This window comes from Pseudorca crassidens, chromosome 14 (assembly GCF_039906515.1).
Source record: "Pseudorca crassidens isolate mPseCra1 chromosome 14, mPseCra1.hap1, whole genome shotgun sequence".
Lineage (NCBI taxonomy): Eukaryota > Metazoa > Chordata > Mammalia > Artiodactyla > Delphinidae > Pseudorca > Pseudorca crassidens.
Window position 1 is genome coordinate 69,531,857 of NC_090309.1, and position 18,703 is coordinate 69,550,559.

The 18,703-nt window shown below is 38.4% G+C and overlaps 1 protein-coding gene across 5 annotated transcripts in view; it reads right to left on the reverse strand.

Annotated features, from left to right (window-relative positions):
• Nucleotides 1–17,628, reverse strand: part of CLIP4 (CAP-Gly domain containing linker protein family member 4) — an 81,599-nt gene extending 63,971 nt beyond the window's left edge. For 4 of the 5 annotated variants that reach the window (XM_067703349.1, XM_067703350.1, XM_067703351.1 and 1 more), the window contains exons 1-6: nucleotides 17,433–17,628; nucleotides 12,718–12,865; nucleotides 4,805–4,944; nucleotides 3,945–4,038; nucleotides 2,703–2,864; nucleotides 860–978 (exon numbers count right to left, since the gene is read on the reverse strand). In XM_067703349.1, the coding sequence (XP_067559450.1) occupies nucleotides 860–978; nucleotides 2,703–2,864; nucleotides 3,945–4,038; nucleotides 4,805–4,944; nucleotides 12,718–12,850 (648 nt within the window). In that variant the 5' untranslated portion in view covers nucleotides 12,851–12,865; nucleotides 17,433–17,628. The remainder of the gene's footprint in view (nucleotides 1–859; nucleotides 979–2,702; nucleotides 2,865–3,944; nucleotides 4,039–4,804; nucleotides 4,945–12,717; nucleotides 12,866–17,432) is intronic. The other variant, XM_067703352.1, reaches the window with a different exon arrangement.
• Nucleotides 17,629–18,703: the final 1,075 nt, after the last annotated feature.

Here is an 18,703-nt window from a genome sequence, read left to right on the forward strand (position 1 = left end):
CTCCCAGTGCCCAATAAACAAGAGGACCTGAAGGAAGGAGGGAGGGAAGGAGGAAGAAAGGGGTTGATTAAATAATTAACAGGGTTAAACAGAAAGAAAAGGGGCAAAGAAGTAGGGAGGGAAGGGAAAACAGGAAAGCAGAGAGGGAGCGAGGAAAAGAGGAAGGGAAGAGGCTTTTTCTAACATTGCCCACCCCTGCCCCTTCAAGAGAAGGCACAGACCCAATTAAGAATCCCTGCCAGAGCAAGTCACTGCTATCAATATAACAGAAAAGAACATTGCGAGCCACTTTTGAGAAGACAACAAAATACCAGATGATTTGAAGATTATGAAATTCAATTCTGTGTGTTAACTTTGTAAATGTATAACATTACCCTGAAAAAATAAATGTTTCCTTTAAGTCGATTTTAAAGGTTTACTGCACTGTTAAATATGCATTTTTTAAATTGTCTGAAATAAAACTTCTTTCCAAAAGAATTTAAAATATGATTTAATACAGAAATATAACTTTAATATATGCGCTTTTATTTAACAGCTAAGGTTTTATAAATATACCAAAAGCTTAAATGAAAGATACTTTTAAACTCAAAGATGATACTTTAAAGAGTATTTTACTTATCTGAATGCAAGTAAGGTTTATAGAGCTTATCAATATAAAAGGACTGAAATTCACTGCTATGCCTTAAATTTATTTGAGATAAAAGTTTATCACCATTACTCTTTACATGCAGCACAAAAATATAAATTATTTACCTATATAAGAGCTCTACAACAACATCCAGATTCAACTCTTTCCTGGGAGATAATGTTAGATGTTTTTATTCTTTTAATATTTTTCACTTTTAATTTAACCTCTTACCCTAAATGCAGGGTTTGCTCCATGCTCCAATAAGCATTTCACAGTACCTGCACACAGGTTGTATGCAGCAATATGCAGAGCTGTTCCAAAATTAAAGTCACTGCAAGTGGCATCCACATCTGCAATTAGACATCGCAAGCGTATTAACAAAATTTTCAAATTAAGCTAGTATAATGTAAAAGGAGACAGGCTGGGTTTATTTGGGGGAGGAGGGGTATTAGCTATTTATGAGACTTAAACCAACCCACTAAAAGGACGATTCTCACAATGGAACAAACTCTTCATATTACAACCTACTTAACTAATTCTTTTCTTAGTACAATAAAATTTCACTATCAAATGGACTGATATTAGCATGGGTTTTCCAACCATCACAAACTAAACTATATTTTAAAGCAATTAATGGCAATAATTCATATTTGTAAAAGTAACTATCTTAACACACTCTCTCATTAAACCTCTTGCATATTTGCCATGACAACTATAATGTAGTAGGGTTTAGGTCAGGGACTAGCAAACTATGGCCATGGCCAAAATCAACTTACCATCTGTTTTTGTAAATAAAGTTTTATTAGAACACAGCCACATAGTCTCTGTGGCTACTTTCACACCACAACTGCAGAATCAAGTAGTTGCAACAGAGACCATGTGGTCCACAAAACCTAAAATATTTACTATCTGCCTCTTCACGGAAAAAAATAGTAGGTAAAACAATGGAGAATTCTCAAGACAGGAATAAATTAAAGAGTAATTAAACATATGCATCATGCTTACATACTGTATTCATTCACAATACTTTATTCAACAAATGAATTTGGACTTCACAATAAGAATGGGAATCTTGCAATTCTAAAACCATTTTAATAACTTTCAACAAATCATCACGATGTTATACAGCAAATACTCCAGATTTGGGGATTCCATTTTGACTGTTTTTTAGAATATGGGTTTAATATACCTCTGGTTCTGCCAATCCGACCTTAATCTAACTACAGCTCCACCATCCCACACCCTACCTACTATTGTAAACAAACTAAGACATGCTCAGGACACTCTCCTGAGCTATTAAAGACACTGTACGATCAAGAGAGGCTTTCTTCCTAACATCATTCAAAAAGTGAAAAAGTAAAAAGGTAAAGAGGAGATGGACAATTATACAAAGCAGAGGTTAGAAACAGACATTCTGGGAAATTTATCTATGCCATCTCTAAAACAAGTCTTCTACAAATGGAGAAAACACTGCATACAACTTTTAACTTAAAGTAATACTACTGCACTTGCCCTCATTTTTTTCTCAAAAGAAAACTGACCCCCTGAGAGGACCCAGAGAGAATGTCTAAATACAGGACTGTGATTTAGATATTATGATGTTCAATTTTAGGATAGCATCATTAAGACAGGAAGAAAAAAAAATGAAAATCTATCCCTTAATGGAATCACAGAATTTCAGAACTGAATGCCACCTAAAATAAATATTCTTCATGATTTCAATGTTTAGCTCTGAAGGTTTTATTGCTCTATTTCTGGCTACACAAGTAAGACAAAAGAAGTATACATAGATTCAATTACACTTTATAAAATCCATGTTATACTGGGGGACTTGAAGAGATATAAAAGGCCAGAGAACACTTTATTTTGTCTCTCTTTATACTAAGTCTTCTGTGAAAGGATAGTAACTAATCTTCAATAAAGAAAAGTTAAACTGTTTCTGAAAAATAAAATGGGATTGGAGGTCACATGGAACAAGATGGATTAGAAGTAAAAGTATCTTTGAATTATAATTTTTATGCCACTAATAAAGTATTCAATTAATAACATCTAATGGAGATCTTACAGTACTTGCCTTTTGGTTTAGATGTCTTCAAAATCACTCTTATAAGTTCAGGGACATCAAAATAAGCAGCATAATGCAAAGCATTCATATTTGTCCAGCGACTCCGCAAACTAACATCTGCTCCCAGATCGATAAGTTGAGTTGCAAACTTTACAGCTGTATCAACATCACCTAGAGAAGGTTTTCTAAATTATTTTTCTTCAGTACAAATTCCAGTGGATGGCCATCTACTACCTCATCTAAAAAGCCAATGCAAACAGCGTACTGAATATACACTTACAACTCAAAAAATGTAACAAGGAATTTATTCCAGGAAAATAATCAAACCCAAGGGCAGATAAAACACTTGGCTGTAAAGATGTTCATCACAGCACTTTTTATTATGAATAAAATTTTGAAACAACCTAAAAGTACAATAATAAGACACTGGTTAAATAAATTATGAGACATCCATATAATGCAACACTACAGAGCCATTAAAACCAGGGCTACACAGAGTGCACTCTGTGGACCACTGACGGTCCCAAACTGTAATTCATACTTTTTATAACTCTTTTCTTTTTCCCTATGTAATCATTTCTTCTGAATAAATTAACTGAAATATAATTTTAGGCTTCTGAAAAATACTTGGGCTTGTATTTTGTCTTTATCTCATTTTTCTATTACAAACTCATTTTTATTTTATTTTACAAAAGTATCACTCCATGATGGATTAGAGAAAAAAAAAAAAAGTCCTTCACTATCAAGTTTAAGAAGCACTGTATCAGACTATTGAAACAGGGAGAGATGTTCACAGTATATAATTAAGTAAGAGACAGGTGTAAAAAATAGTAAAGAACAGGCGAACATCAATTTTGGAAACTATGCACATATGTTATGTATGTAGGAACAGACCTCAGACAGACCTAAAGACCAGGTCTGTAGGATTGGGACTGCCTGGAAAACCGAGCATGGATTGTCAAACCTTGCCATAAACTCCAGGTGTTACCAGTTACTCTCACCTAGCAAACAGGCTGGTATGAAGCCTGTTCCAGAAAAGTTGGGAGGTACCAGGAGATTATAAAGACTCCCTTGAGAAAAGGGAGGAAAGGCAACAAGGTGTGTGGAAGACCTAACTGAATCCTCGCCTATTCAGGGAATATTATTATCATCAGCCAGGTGCCCTCCCAGGGACTCTGGTTGGCATAAACACAGTTATACAAGTACAAATACAGATGTCTTAAGCCATTAACAGATTCACCACACACTTACCAATACCATGAGCTCCAGATTTGCAAGTATAATGTAAAAGAGTCATATCTGTCAATCCATCTCTGTCATTCACGTTGCAACCTCTCTTAAGAATCTGCGGAAACCAAGGAAGATATTATTACAACATAACGTCTACTGATTTCAAACCAATGCTGGGAAACCAAGTTAGTCTATCTTATTAAATTAGTTCTCAGTAAAATGAGTAGACAGAACTGGCTTCTCTTAAGGATAAATTTTAAGTCTGTACCCTACAACAAAAATGAAAACTGAACTTGTCACCAGACGGAAGGAAATTCTTAAAGAGTATTCCAAAGTAATTTGGCACCCCAATATGTTCCTTAACTTCTCAAAGGACAAGCAAATTTCCTTTCTAATGGGAGTAATGGTATTTTAAAAAAGTATAAGCTCCCTCTTCTTACAACGAGACAGTATGCTGGTCAAGGAACCCAGCACTATTCTTTTATCCCTCTTTCAAAAAATCAAATATTTTTTAAAATTATATTTAAGCCTAGATCTTTACCAAGCCACCCCAAAGTATAGGTAAATGTGACAGTAATCAAATCACCTCATGAAAGTATATTTTTAAATTTACAAAATCAACTTGTACAAAGAAAAAAGGCTCCCTCTGCTCCCACCAAGAGTCAGATGTCAGAACTCCATATGCAAGGGAGTGAGGAGCATGAGGGAATAATGGAAAGAACGTACTAACTCACTGCTCCATGAAAACCTATGAAGAACAAGCATCAGCATCTTTAAAAGGTTTCCCCTTTATCACCACCTTTCCATTCAGATGGGGGAAAAAAATCTATACAATTAACAATCCTAACAATACAAGACTTAACAACGTTAGAACTCCTTACCTCATTTCCAATAACGTCAATATTTTGCTGGACCTGAGGAACCCACTGTCTTAAAATGGCAAATAATTCTGATACAGAAGTTTTGGGATCGAAGAGAATTTCCTGGCATGATGTATCATTAGGATCAAAGAAAGAAAACTCTGTTTGAAATTTAAAAGGTGTAAGTTAAATTTGTTAAAATTTCAAAATAAATACATTGAAAATAATAAACAAGACCAGGACTCAAATGACACAAAATATTTTTAGGTGCAGAAAAAGTAGATTTACCTTAAGCAATTCTCAAAACCAAAGTCAGGACCACCAAAAATTATGAGGCATTTCTGAACTGCTATGAGAATGCAGTCACATTCATCACACTACATCTTATCACAAATGAAACAAAAATCTGAGCGTACTGATCTTAAACGCCGAAGTTTCCAAGAACTTCTAAAGCACAGAAAATCTGTCAAATATTATAGGTATTTTCACCTCTCAAAACATAAACATGTCATGAACAGTAGATCCACATCCATGATTAAAACATACATAATAGAAAGAAATACGCCAAAATCTCAACAGTGTACTAGAACAATGTGTAATTTTAAGTATTCTTTTTACTTCTCTGTTTTCCTTATTTTCTATAATAAACAGGCATTACTTTGAAGCCTTGGGACAGAGTGATTGGGTTATTTTGGAGTATGTATCAGTAAAGACATGGAATACTAGACACAATTGAACATGATTTTTAAATCTTTTAAAACTTCCTTAAGATTCAGAGAGAACAGATCATCCTATGGCTAGAGAATAAAAGAGAATAGAAGAAAATCAGATTCTACTATCTTGAACAATCTATAAGAAGGTAGGGAATCTAAAAAACCAGAAGCATCTAAAGAAGAGAAGCATTAGAGAAGCAGTATTTGCTGAGTGCTTACAATTTACCAAACACCTTACAAATCTTCCCAGACACCTGACCTGACAGGTATTATTATTCTCATTTTGCAGATAAGGAAACCAAAGCTCAGACTAAATAACACCTGCTCAAACTCACACAGCTAGTAAGTGGCAGATTTGGGGTAGAAAATCAGGTCTGCCTCCAAAGTCTATCTTCTTTCCTCTATTATGCTGTCTCCCCAAGAGAATTCACTATTGAGCTCAGATTTTAACAGCATATGTGAGTAGCAGGATTTGTGTGGCTTTTTTATTTTCTTCTTTGTGTCTTTATTGATTTTCCAAAATTATACTATGTACACACAGCTCTTACTTTTAGAATCAGGGTAACTGAACGATGAAAGGAGAAGCACAAAACCAAGGACGTGTATAAAAGTAGAGCAGTCCGGGCTTCCCTGGTGGTGCAGTGGTTGAGAGTCCACCTGCTGATGCAGGGGACGCGGGTTCGTGCCCCAGTCCGGGAAGATCCCACATGCCGCGGAGCGGCTAGGTCCGTGAGCCATGGCCGCTGAGCCTGCACATCCGGAGCCTGTGCTGCGCAACGGGAGAGGCCACAAAAGTGAGAGGCCCTCGTACCGCAAAAAAAAAAAAGTAGAGCAGTCCATCAGAAGAGAATCAGAAAGACTAAAACTAAGAGCATGTACTATTCAAAATCTCAGAGAACAAAATGGTCCTCTACAAACAGAAGAGTCAGAAGAGAATCAGTATGCAACACAGATACCAATTTCTCAAAGATTTGCGTGTGTTTCCTATAAATAGCAGTTTACTGGAATTTTTTTTTGGTCTAATTGATTCAGCCATTCAATAAATATTTATGGATCAGTGACATTTCTAGGCATTGGGCATTTCTAGTAGAGAAATTCCTAAATATATACCTAAACAGACTCTTCTGCATGTGTCTACAGGAGACATGTACAGGAATGCTTATTCTAGCACTGGTTATAATAGCAAAATAACTGGGAAACTGAAACATCTCTCCATAGAGGATGTATAGAAAGTGGTATATCCATAGGATGGATTCGATGCTTTCTTACAACTAAATAAATGAATTCGATACCTACATTATGAATTGATAAGGATAGGTCTCAAAAAAACATACTGATCAATAAAATAAGTTGAAGAATAATATACAACATCTATCATTTCCATAAAATTACAAACACACAAAACAATCCTATATACTGTTTATGGATGCTCATATATGTAGTAAATGTATAATTAAATGGTCTGCAATCTTCACACTAAATATAAGATGGTGGTTGCCTCTGGGGAGCAAGGAAAATGGAACCAGAAAGGAAAATGGAGGGAATTTCAACTTTAAGGTTTTAATTCTTATAATTGAAAAACAGGAGCTAAAGGAAATAAGATATTATGCTAATAATTATTCTTTCTGATGGTGGATATGTGTGACACATGTTTGCTATCACTATATTTTCTGCATTTTTAAATGACTTCCCATTTTTAAAAAATGAAACACAATGGAAAAAGAACATAATAACAATAAAAGTGCCAATAAATGTGTAAGGCTTATTTAAAGAAAACTGAAGTGGTGGGTGACTTAAATGGAGAGATACATCATGTTCCTGGACTGGAAGATAAAATATTTAAGGCTGTCAATTTTCCCAACAACAATTATTTTAAATAATTTCAATTTTAATCAATCAATATTTCACCAAGATTTATTTGTGGGAGGAGACAGACAAAATTATTCTACTGCTCATCTGTGCCAGAGCTTCTCAAACATTAACGTAGATAGGAATCACCTAGGGATCTTGTTACGATGTAGATTCCAATCCAGTAAGTCTCAGGTGGGGGCAGGGACTGCATTCTAACAAGCTCCCAGTGATGCCAATGCCACTAGACTAAGTACTACGTGATGAGAAGCAAATATCTAGACAGTAAATGTAAGAGAAATGAGCAAGAACATTTTAACTAAGAAGAATAATGATCAGAGTAGGGGGTAGGGGACACTAGCCTAATAAATACTAAAGCATATAATAATGCTTCTGTAATTATATACTGAGATAATGACAAACAGCAGACAGCTCATTTAAATACTAATGATAATATGTTATAAAGTGTCTAATAGGTGCCAGGAACTGTTCTATGCACTTTACATATATTACCTAATTTAATCTTCATGACAGCCATATGAGGTAGGTACTTTTTTTTTTTTTTGATGTAGGTACTATTATTGTTCTCATTTTATCAAAGAAAAAACAAAGGAATACAGAAAGTAAGCCATTTGCCCAAGATCACACAACTGTGAAGTGTGTGAACCTGTTGAGTCAGGATCCTCAATCCTGTTGAGTCAGGATTGACCTATAATCCAAACTCACCTATAATCTTAAACTCTAAGCTATACTACATATTAACAAATCTAACTACACCCAAATTTTAAGCTTCCACACAGAAAAAAAAAAAAAAGTTTTAATCAAAAGAAAGGAGGTGAAGGGTAGATGGAAAGGATACCCCACCAAGTCAAGATGGAATAACAGGGACCATATGTGTTCTTATTTCTGAAACAACCAAAAAACAACAACAACAAAGGAAAGAGATGAAATGAGGTTTCCAAGACACTGGACATCAGTTAATGAAAGACACAATCCCTAAGAGACAGGATACAAACAAGGGAGTCTCACAACTGCCCCCATGTCTCTGCCCTGAGACTTTCCAGATTTCAGCAGAGAGAGAGGGAAACCAAGAAAAAGCCCAGCAGACTCCTTGAGTTGCGGAGACAAAGCTGAGAGCTCAAGGAAATAAGGCAGCTAGAGTTCACAGGGTAGTGTATCAGACAGGAGAGAGATGCAAAGCAAGAGAACCCCAAAGATCTGATGGGAGTCCCCCTTGAGTATTTAATATATGCTTGTGAGGAAAAACCTGAGGTAAGGGAAAGAACCATCCAAAAGAATTAGAGGGATTAGTGCCCAGTGATCATACAGAGCCTAGAACTGTGCTTGTTCCCACTAAAAAGAGTGAGAAAAAAATTCATCAGGCTTTGGGTAGAGTACTCAGTAGTGAGGAGTAATTAGCCCCAGATTAGCACTGCTCCAGAACCACCTAACAAATCATAAAGGCAAGATATGAAAAGGTCAAACACTTTCCAAGTAATTTAACTGCATCCCAGAACAAAGCTCAGGAATATTTACAGAAACAGAAAAATATCCAGCACCCAGCAGGTAAAATTCACAATGTCTGGCATCCAATCAAAGACTACCAGGCCTGCAAAGGGAAAAATGTGACCCATAATCAGGGGAATAGTCGATCAAAACAGATCTAGAGTTGACACAAATATTATAATTAACAGAAAAGGACATTAAAACAGCCATTATAACTGTATTCCAAATGTTCAAAAGGTTAAACAGACCCAAATCAAACTTTAGTGATGAAAACTACATCTGAGATGAAAACTACACTGGATGAGATCATCAGCTGATTAGACACTGCAGAAGAAATGATTAATGAACCTGAAGACAGAGCAATAGAAACTACCCAAAATGAAATACAAAGAGAAAAAGAGTTCTTGAAATATGAAAAAAAGGCATCAGTGAGCTGTGGGAAAACTTCAAGTGGTCTAATATTTGTGTGACTGGAGTGTCTGAAAAGGAGGAGGGGCAGAAAAAGTATTTGAAGAAATAACGATTATCCAAACTTGATGAAAATTGAAACCTACAGACCCAAGAAGCTTAACAGTCCCCAAGCATAATAACATAAAGAAAATTACACCAGGGCACATCACAGTAAAATTACTCAAAACCTATGATAAACAGAAAATCTTAAAAGCAGTCAGGAAAAAAAGATCATTACATACAGAGAAACAAAAATGACAGCAGATTTCCCATCAAGACAAGTGGGAACACAGTGAAGCAACATCTTTAAGCACTGAAAGAAAAAACTATCAACCTAGAATTCTATACCTAACAAATATATTTTTCAAAAGAGACGATGACATAAAGATGTTTTCAGACATATAAAAGCTGAAAGGATTCCTCACCAGCAGATATGTACTGCAAGAAACATTAAAGGAAGCCCTTCAGGCAGAAGGAATGTGGCATCAGATGAAAATCTGGTCTGCACAAAGGAATGAATAACACTAGAAATGGTAACTATGTGGGTAAATAAGATTTTTTTGTTATTATTATTGCTTAAATCTCTTTAAGAGATAACTTCACTGTTTATGTAAAAATAATAACAATACACTTGGGGACTTTTAATACATGTAAACTGACTCTGAAGGCATTCAAACCAAAATTGAGTCCAAAAATCTTTGTAGTCTTGCAGGGTAACCACCTTGAGGGTCAACACTGAGCTGAATGTCTAAGCTCTGGTTTGTGTGGGTTGGTTTCTTTTTCTTTGTTTCTTGATTTTAATCTCAGTCTCAGTCTCACATTCAATGGCTCCCATTACATTTAGGATAAAATACAAATTCCCTACCAAGACCTAAATGATCCTGCCTGGTCTGGCCCCTGCCTTTTCCTCTCCAACTTCATCTCCTGCCATTCTGCCCTTCAACCACTTTGCTTCTCAGCCTCAAAGGCCTTCCACTATTTCTTAGGACACACCAAAGTTTTTTCCCCGACTCTGTGCCTTTGATTTCCTATCCTTCTGCCTGGAACACTTCTCTCCAGGCTCTTCTCTCAACCAGCTGCTTCTGATTCTCCAGATGACCAGCCCATCTAAAACAGCCTCTCTGCTCCCTTATCCTCTGCCGCAGCACCCTGTTGCTTTTCTCCACAGAATTCATCATAATCTATAATATTTATGATTGGTTTCTTCATTTGTTTGTTTATTGTCTGTTTTCCCTCCTAGAATGTCCGTCTTGGTCACCGTGCTATCCCCAGCATCTAGGACAGTACCTAGCATATAACAGGCCCTCAACAAATACTTACTCAATAAATACAACCCTGGATGCCACATTTTGAGGAGACACTGCCTGACTACAGCATACTAAGAAGAAAACAACTAGAGTGAAAAAGGTCTAGAAATCCTGACAATGAGAGACTGGTGAAGGAACCAGATATGTGTAGTCTAAAGAAGTACAGACTTAATTTAAAATGTCCAAATTATCTTCAAATATTTGAAGGCCATCATATAAAGAAGTGTTTGTTCTACATACCAAACCAGTTAGCCAAAGTCTCAAGGAGACATACTTTGAGTCCATATACAAAAACAATTTTCTCACAACTAAAACTTTAACAATGAAATGGACTATTTCATTAGTTTCCCACTATTGACAATATCCAAGCAGCTGAATGGTTATCTATCAGAGAACCTGAAAACATAATTTCTATACTGGGAAATGAGTCGGGAAAGCTGAACTATAGGTCCATTCAGATTCTAAGAATCTATCGTTCTAAGAATACAGGCAATTTTTAATTTCACTTATACAAAGGGAACAATATCCATTATCACCTTTCATCCAATGTATTTATTCAACAAACACTGAACAACTAACATCAACAAATGACTACATTAGCCCAATGAGATAAACAAAAACAAAACATGATTCTACTCCATCCAAAGAGCTATAGTCTGGGAAAGGAAATAAGACAGTTATGACTCAAGACAGAATGAGGGAAGTGCCATTAGCAAGGTACAAAGTGCTTTTCAAGGTTTTTCCCGCATAACTGATTTTGTTGTATCTGAAAATCAATATCCAGTCAATTTTTGTAAACACTGCAAATAACTCCCAAGATCTAGTAGGCACAGGTTTTATGTAACACCTTTGATGACTGCAAGGCAAGCTGCTATAGAATATGAACACATAAAATAGCATACCTGGAGATGAGTAGTTATTAGAATGGATATGACTAAAAAGACAAATTCACAATCCAATCATTTTATATTCACTAATATTTAAAAATTGCATTATCTCTACCTCCAAAGACAATTTGAAATGGTGGCCCAATATTTTACTTGAAAAACTCTAACTAAATTAGAAATGTAACACATCCATCAAGCTTACCTCCTGGTTTTCTTTTATTCCTTTATCAACTACCTGATAAAATAGGGTCCTGGGGAAATAAGTCTAAATAGATAAAAAACTAGAATACTCCTAAATTTACATTTTACAAAGAACATTTAAATGAACCAATTTAAATATGAATCAATCTCACGCCATGTTCCAGGGAAAGGTCTCACCCTCTCTAAGTACAGGGCTTTTATTGTTTTGTTTTACTATACTTTGTGTATACACTGATAATTACAATGGGAGACAACTGAAACAGGATCCAAATTAGGCTTGCTTGTGTATTAAAACACATCACTTGTTGTTACATTGTCACCCAAGTTTGGATCATTTCAGCAGTGATTATTTGGTTTGTTAATTGGAATCCCAGTATTGCAGAGACAACAGGGCCCTTAAAGATGGCTAGTGCACTGTGCTTTTATGTCTTTTTTTTCTTTTTCAGTACATGGCTTTTTAAGCAAGTCAATATATTTAACCAAAATAAATACATCAATAGCAGAAGAATGCTAGATGTCTAAGCACCACTGTATTCTAAAAATAAAATCCTCTGAATCCACCATGGTGCTTAAAATGAACGTTTTTACATAATAAAAATGATGACAGCAGAAATAAAGCATTTAGCTTAAGAGGCAGAAAAAGCAATAAGCAATTGTTATTTTTGAAAAAGGAAAATTTAGCAATTTTATGAAAACCACAACAAATGGTTTCAGGAAAAATTAGGAGTACAATAAGGGTGTAAGACAGGGCTTCCCTGGTGGCGCAGTGGTTGAGAGTCCGCCTGCCGATGCAGGGGACACGGGTTCGTGCCCCGGTCTGGGAAGATCCCACATGCCACGGAGCGGCTGGGCCCGTGAGCCATGGCCACTGAGCCTGAGCGTCCGGAGCCTGTGCTCCGCAACGGGAGAGGCCACAACAGTGAGAGGCCCGCGTACCACAAAATAAAATAAAATAATAAAAGGGTGTAAGACAGAAGTCAAGTCACCAGTTCACAGAAAATAAACACAGCAACTTAACGTACCACAGTCTGAAGGCATTGGTGCTGCAGAAATGGAAAAGATAACTGGTGTATCAGAACCTTGAAATAAAAATGGGTATCTTCCAATCAACGAACTTCCTTCTAATGGAAAATCCGGAAGGTCCTCTATGGTCATCTTCTAGAAAGCCACCTTTAATGAAAGGGGGGGAAAAGCATATCTATTATATTTGTATGCAACTTAGAATAACTGCCTTCAGTCACAAAAAGCCTATTTTTTAAAAATATCTAATCTATTGACATTTTTAACTTCAACCTTCAAAAATCTATTTTAGAGAAAAAGGGAAAAATATTTCCTTTTACCGAACTGTTGTTAAAGAATATACATTGCTTAACACTGTCTCTCAGGGTCAACAGCATATGTAATCTTTTTAGGCAAAGATCGGGAGTAATAAAAAACTACTACTATGTATTTCCTAATAATAGGTGAAAACATTTTTTAAACACTGAGCTACCCTAAATGGGTGATGTTCTCTTTACTCGCAGTAACAAACGAGATGTTATCCCTTGTAGGTGCATCTCTAACTTCTCATAGGATCTGACACAGGTTCTATCATCTGTCATCCAGTAGCTCATGCCACGTGCTCATCATATGAAAAAAATCTAGTTTAAAATGTGCTCATTAGTTTCCAACATCCCAGAAACCTTTACTGAAAATTGACCATATCACTTGTACAAATTTAAATCTAGGAGCTTACCGACATGGTTTCACTTAACAATGCAGAGGATCTGTCTAGTTCGTCCCAGCAGAAGATGGAAGGCCATGCCTTTTAAACCACATCACTTATACTACCTCTCTTTTCCAGGAAACATGAGCACTCAGAATAAATATGTCTAAATTAGACAGCTGCTGCACCCCAGCACACATATCAGAGATGACACAGAATGCAGAGAAAATGTTAGTAAAACTGAACTCTGAAGCTTAAAAACCTTTCAGTTTCTTTTGCACCAAATCTTTGCAGTCTGAAATATTACGAATCTCTATATCTGTTCAAATTATAAGCAGAAAACTATATTACAAAACTAAATAAAGGTGATTTTAGATTATTTCAGTAGAAAGAATAGAATAAGTAAAGATGGTTAACAGATAGCTTACTCTAGCAGATAATGCCATGCTAGATATTATTCAATGTGTGCTCTATTATACTTGGTAAACCAACTTTATGTCTATCACCTTTACCTATCATGCTTACCTACCATCACCACCCTGCTCCAAAGAAACAGTCACCTTTCTGAGCTAAGAGGTTTGTTTCCAATTAGATTCATATGTTTTCTGAATACCAGCAGAAACTGGTAAAGAGTAAGGCAATTTCTTTTTTCTCATAAGGTACATGTTTACATGGATATGGATATTATATATCAAATAACTTAATACAGTGTTACTATGTTAAAGGTATTCAAGGTTTCTTGGATGCTAAAATTACTCGCCACCCAATACTTTGAATCATTTTGACATTACCCTGGCCACATAAATAGGAAAAGTTGTTGCCATACAGCATGGTGAACTTCCTCAAATACTAACAATTTCAAAAAGTAGCGCCTACCACAAAGACAGCCCTCCTTCAATACTATAGCTTCTCAGTATTCAAAGTCAGTCAGGATTTCTACTTGTTGGCTTCTACAAATTACCTACCTGGCAGTAAATTTGAGCAAAATAGTCTATGCCGGGTATGAAGCATCCTTTAAAGTCAAGGACCAGAATTAAAATTTAATAAATATTAATATGTACAAGGCACTACACTATTCTAGATGTTTCAGAGAATACAAAAATGAGTAACAGATGGTCCATGCTTGTTAGGTAGCTTACAGTCTACTAGGGTGAATAAAATAGTACTAATAACTATAGACGATAAAACTGAGTGAAATATGTTCCATAACCTAAGTACAAGGAACATTTGTTATGGGAGTTCCTGAGAATCAGAAATGGTGCAGTGAAAAAAGCATCACTGAGATGAGTCCTGAAAGATGAGTAGGCAGAAATAGGGGCATAAATTTAAAAGGGGAGCCCATTAAAGGAATAGCAGGCTGGAACTCAGGCACATCTAGTAAGAGGAAAGGCTGTTGTGGTTTTTTAGGACTCTCCTCAGTAGTGCTTTCTATACCTGATCAAACACCAAACCACTTAATTCCATGAGCACTGGAAACGGTTGATTTTTTAAAAGGAGACTGTCCTGATTCAAGCTGTCTTAGGAAGGTTAATCTGACTACAATCACACTTTGGGACTCAGCCATGTTTTTAATGCTCCAGCAAAATGACTAAGTGGTTTTCTTTCTGAGTTGGTTAAGAGGAAGCCACCTTTCAAAACCTCCCTTTCAAAGAGTGGGGTTTCCCATTCAAAACTATTTTTTAAAGTGATCTTCAGAGTGTACCTTTCATTTTTTTGTAGACTTGAGATCCTTAAAGACAGGAACTGTATCTTACACGACTATCACTTGCCCCAGGAGCTAGATTAGTGTTTTATACACATTTAATAAATATTCAAATCCTAGATTTGACGTGGAAAGATGATTCATTCAACAAGATGTAATCAACTTCACTTTACATATTAGATATTTCAAACCCATAGAAGCTACTATATTACCTGAACAATGCAGTGAATATTCTTCATGTTTTGTGTCTGCATTGCATTTTCCCCTGGTCCCATTCCCTTTCTTTCACACGAAAAGCCCAACATTCTACCTTTTGTCCCACTTAAGAAAGCTATACACCTCCACAAACTTCTGTAGAGTTTTAGTTTAGAATCCTTTCCTAAAAGCGATTTCTGGGTCTAAGGATCTGGGAATCTTGGTTAAACCTAGAGATGTGCCTAGCTGGACTGAGTATATACTTTCATTTCAAATCCTACTATGGTTACTTGGTGAGAATGGATTATGTAAAGATATCCAAGATTAAAAGTTGGCCCCAATTAACTGTGTACATAACAGATGCAATAACAAGGATCAACTTCCCCAAAGTTTGATTTACGTATGAATCTCATCACCCCGAATCAGCTCTGAGTAAATGCAACTTGTAACATGGCTCTCATATTTTGTATTTTTTTCAGAGATACCTGGTCAATGCGCTAACATTAACATAAGTGCTAAAAACATAAATGCTCAAAAGCCACATGTGTCTAGTGGCTACCATACTGAACACTGAAGAAAGAACACTCCCCTCATCTCAGGAAGTTCTACTGAATCAAACTCTAGACAAGAAAACAATATACAAATGCCTGAAACAACAAGGAACAAAGGCTAACAACCTAAGCAAGCCTATGGTGGCATACTTAATTATACATAATTAACAAGAGAACAGTAAGCCTAAAAGTAACCAGATGTTCGCAGATTTACACTGGGATAAAGTGTTAAGTTGATTCTGTAACATGAAGATCACTAGTATGTTTCAAAATTGGAGTTGTTATAAGCCATAAAAAACATCATATAAATATTTTTCTAAAAGCCTTGCTGATAGGGGCTGTTTCTGGTAAATCTGAAACGTCCGAAATAAATCCTGCAAAATACTATACCATGTGCCAAATCTTCTATAAAACAAATAAACAAATTCATTCTATTTCAAGATTCAATCTTACAGCCCAGGTAGTCCATATCAAACGAGAGTATTTCAAAATGCATATTTAAATTAGCAAAATAGGATGGAAACCAGGATGGCTTTGCCTCATAAAAATGCAGAAAGCTAGACTTCTGCCAATTTCAATTATCTTCTTTCTCTGCACAGTTGCTTCATGTCCCGCACCACGTGATCTTCTGCCATTTAGATGACTTTAATTCGTGCAGAAGATAATATAAATGACAAATGTCAATGTGAAAGTGAAGTACAATTAAAGTATTTGGCGGATGTTTCAAAGGAGGGTGTTTCTTCATCGAAATATTTAAAGGGCACCAATTTATACTATGACGTTGCTACAATGTGAAGCACAGTCTAGCTGGGAACATACAGCAAGTTATCATCCCATGAGAATATCCTCCTCTGATACATATCAAAACATTGCCTCAGAGTTTAAATTCAAATTGCCTACATAGTCTCTAGATTAATGAACAACCTGACATCTAATTCAAAAGAAAGCTGACATTATAAACCCACCAATTTAACCCACAAGGATGAGGAGGCTCTGTTTAGCAGTCTCAGCGCAAGTGTTTTCCCTAACTTCCCTTCCCATGATTTAGAATTAAGGAATCTCGGGGTAGCAAACGACTGGAAGCAGAGTCATTTGTCTTAGCTTTGAATTCTCACCGGCAAAAGGTTTCTCAAACAGCTTAATAAGCAAGGGGAGTAATGAGAGATGTGAAGAGGCCCCTTTCAGGAAAACCACGAAGGGCTGGGTACAGCACGCTGCCCATCGCTGCGCGCGAGACGCTCTCCCAAGGGCGTCGGGGCGGTCAAAGCTGGAGCTGCGGAGCGGGGGCCGGAACTCAGTTCCGCCGTGGGGTCCAGCCCGTCCCACACACCTGGCAGCATCTCATCCTGAAGTTAAACCGGCGGTGAGGAACAGAAACCAGAAACCCGGCTCCCCGCCTGTGGGCCGTTCCAACCCCGCCCTCGCCCCAGGGAGGCCTCCAGAAGCCGGAGACTCCGGCGCCCACTGCAGGCGACCGCGGGGCTCCCAGCGCCTCCGCGCTGCCCTCCCCGAACCGTCAACCGGCCCTCGAGCACCCGCACCCCCGCCCGCCCGGCACGGAGCCCCCGCGCCTTCCCGCCCCACCTGCCTCCTCCTGTCCTCTCCGGGCGGCCGACGGGGAACGCAGGGGCGCGGAGAGAAGGCTAAGAGGCGCGCTTCTCCTCCCCGCACCGCTCTCCGGTAGCCGGCCGCGAGGCCTCCCGCCGCGCCACGCTGCGCAGCGCAGCTCCGCGACCTCGCCCGGCCCCTCCCGCCTGCCGCCTCCGCGCCGCGCGCGCCGAAGCCTGGCCCCACGCGGGGTCGGCGCGCGCGCGCGCAGTGCAGGCGTCCCGGCGGCGCGCAGGCTTCGGCCCAGGCCCGCGCACGCGCCGGGGAGGGGAGACAGGCGGGGAGCGCGCGCCTGAGCTCGCCGCCTCCTGCCTTCGACCCCGGAGCCCCTCCGCAGAGCGACGGTTGAGGCTCGAGGTTAGAAAGGTCTGGTGGGCTTCGGGCGTCAACCCTGCGAGGATCGGGCGCCACTGTGGTATTTCCACCGCAGCCGAGGCAGGCTCTCGGCGGAACCCCGCCTGGCCTTAGGCCATGCTTGGGGAAACAGCCCATGGCACGCTGAACAGACGCTCCTCCGTCAAAGCCCTTAGCTAGACCAGTCTGACTGGCCTCCCAGTCTCACATCCCTGGGCTGGAAGCACTCCAACACCTTCTTAGGGGCAGGCACCACGTCTTACCCTTTTTAGGCTCCCCAGTATCTAGCCCCATGCATGGCCCAGAATAGGGCCATCAGTCAATTACCTGTTTGCAGGTCTTGCTGTAAAAAGCCTAGTCAAGGCTATAGCCAAGTTGAATGATTACACCCAAGGGTGTCAGTGTAGAGGCAGAAGAGGATGCATGAGTAGTCGTCCCAGAAGTTTATTTCCCCTGATGCTTTGCTCCCTTCTCACCCCCTTCTCTCCTTCCCCCCTTCTCCATCCCCCAAGAATCAGAAAGTGGTGATGAATGCTGACATCCTGGTCTGTGGAAGGAAAGGTGTTACTTGACACTTATTGAAGGGACTTAATGAGTCCATCGTTTCCCCATGACTGAAGTTTGTAACAGGGAGCCAGTAGTGTTCCCCTGTAACAACTTTCTCTGAGGCCTTTTTATTCTGCCCTGATATACCAACTGACTACACTGTACTTCCACGTTCACCAAATGCAGTGCCTGGCAAGAGCAAATGTTGGACAAATTAATGTCAACCACGACTCTTCAAGAGCAGAGGTAAGTGCTCGGGCACTCAAGAGCATCTTTTCCTGTTAGAATAATTGATTCCAGACCCTGGAAAAGACCCCCCTCCATATGCTTGAGTCCTCCTTACGATA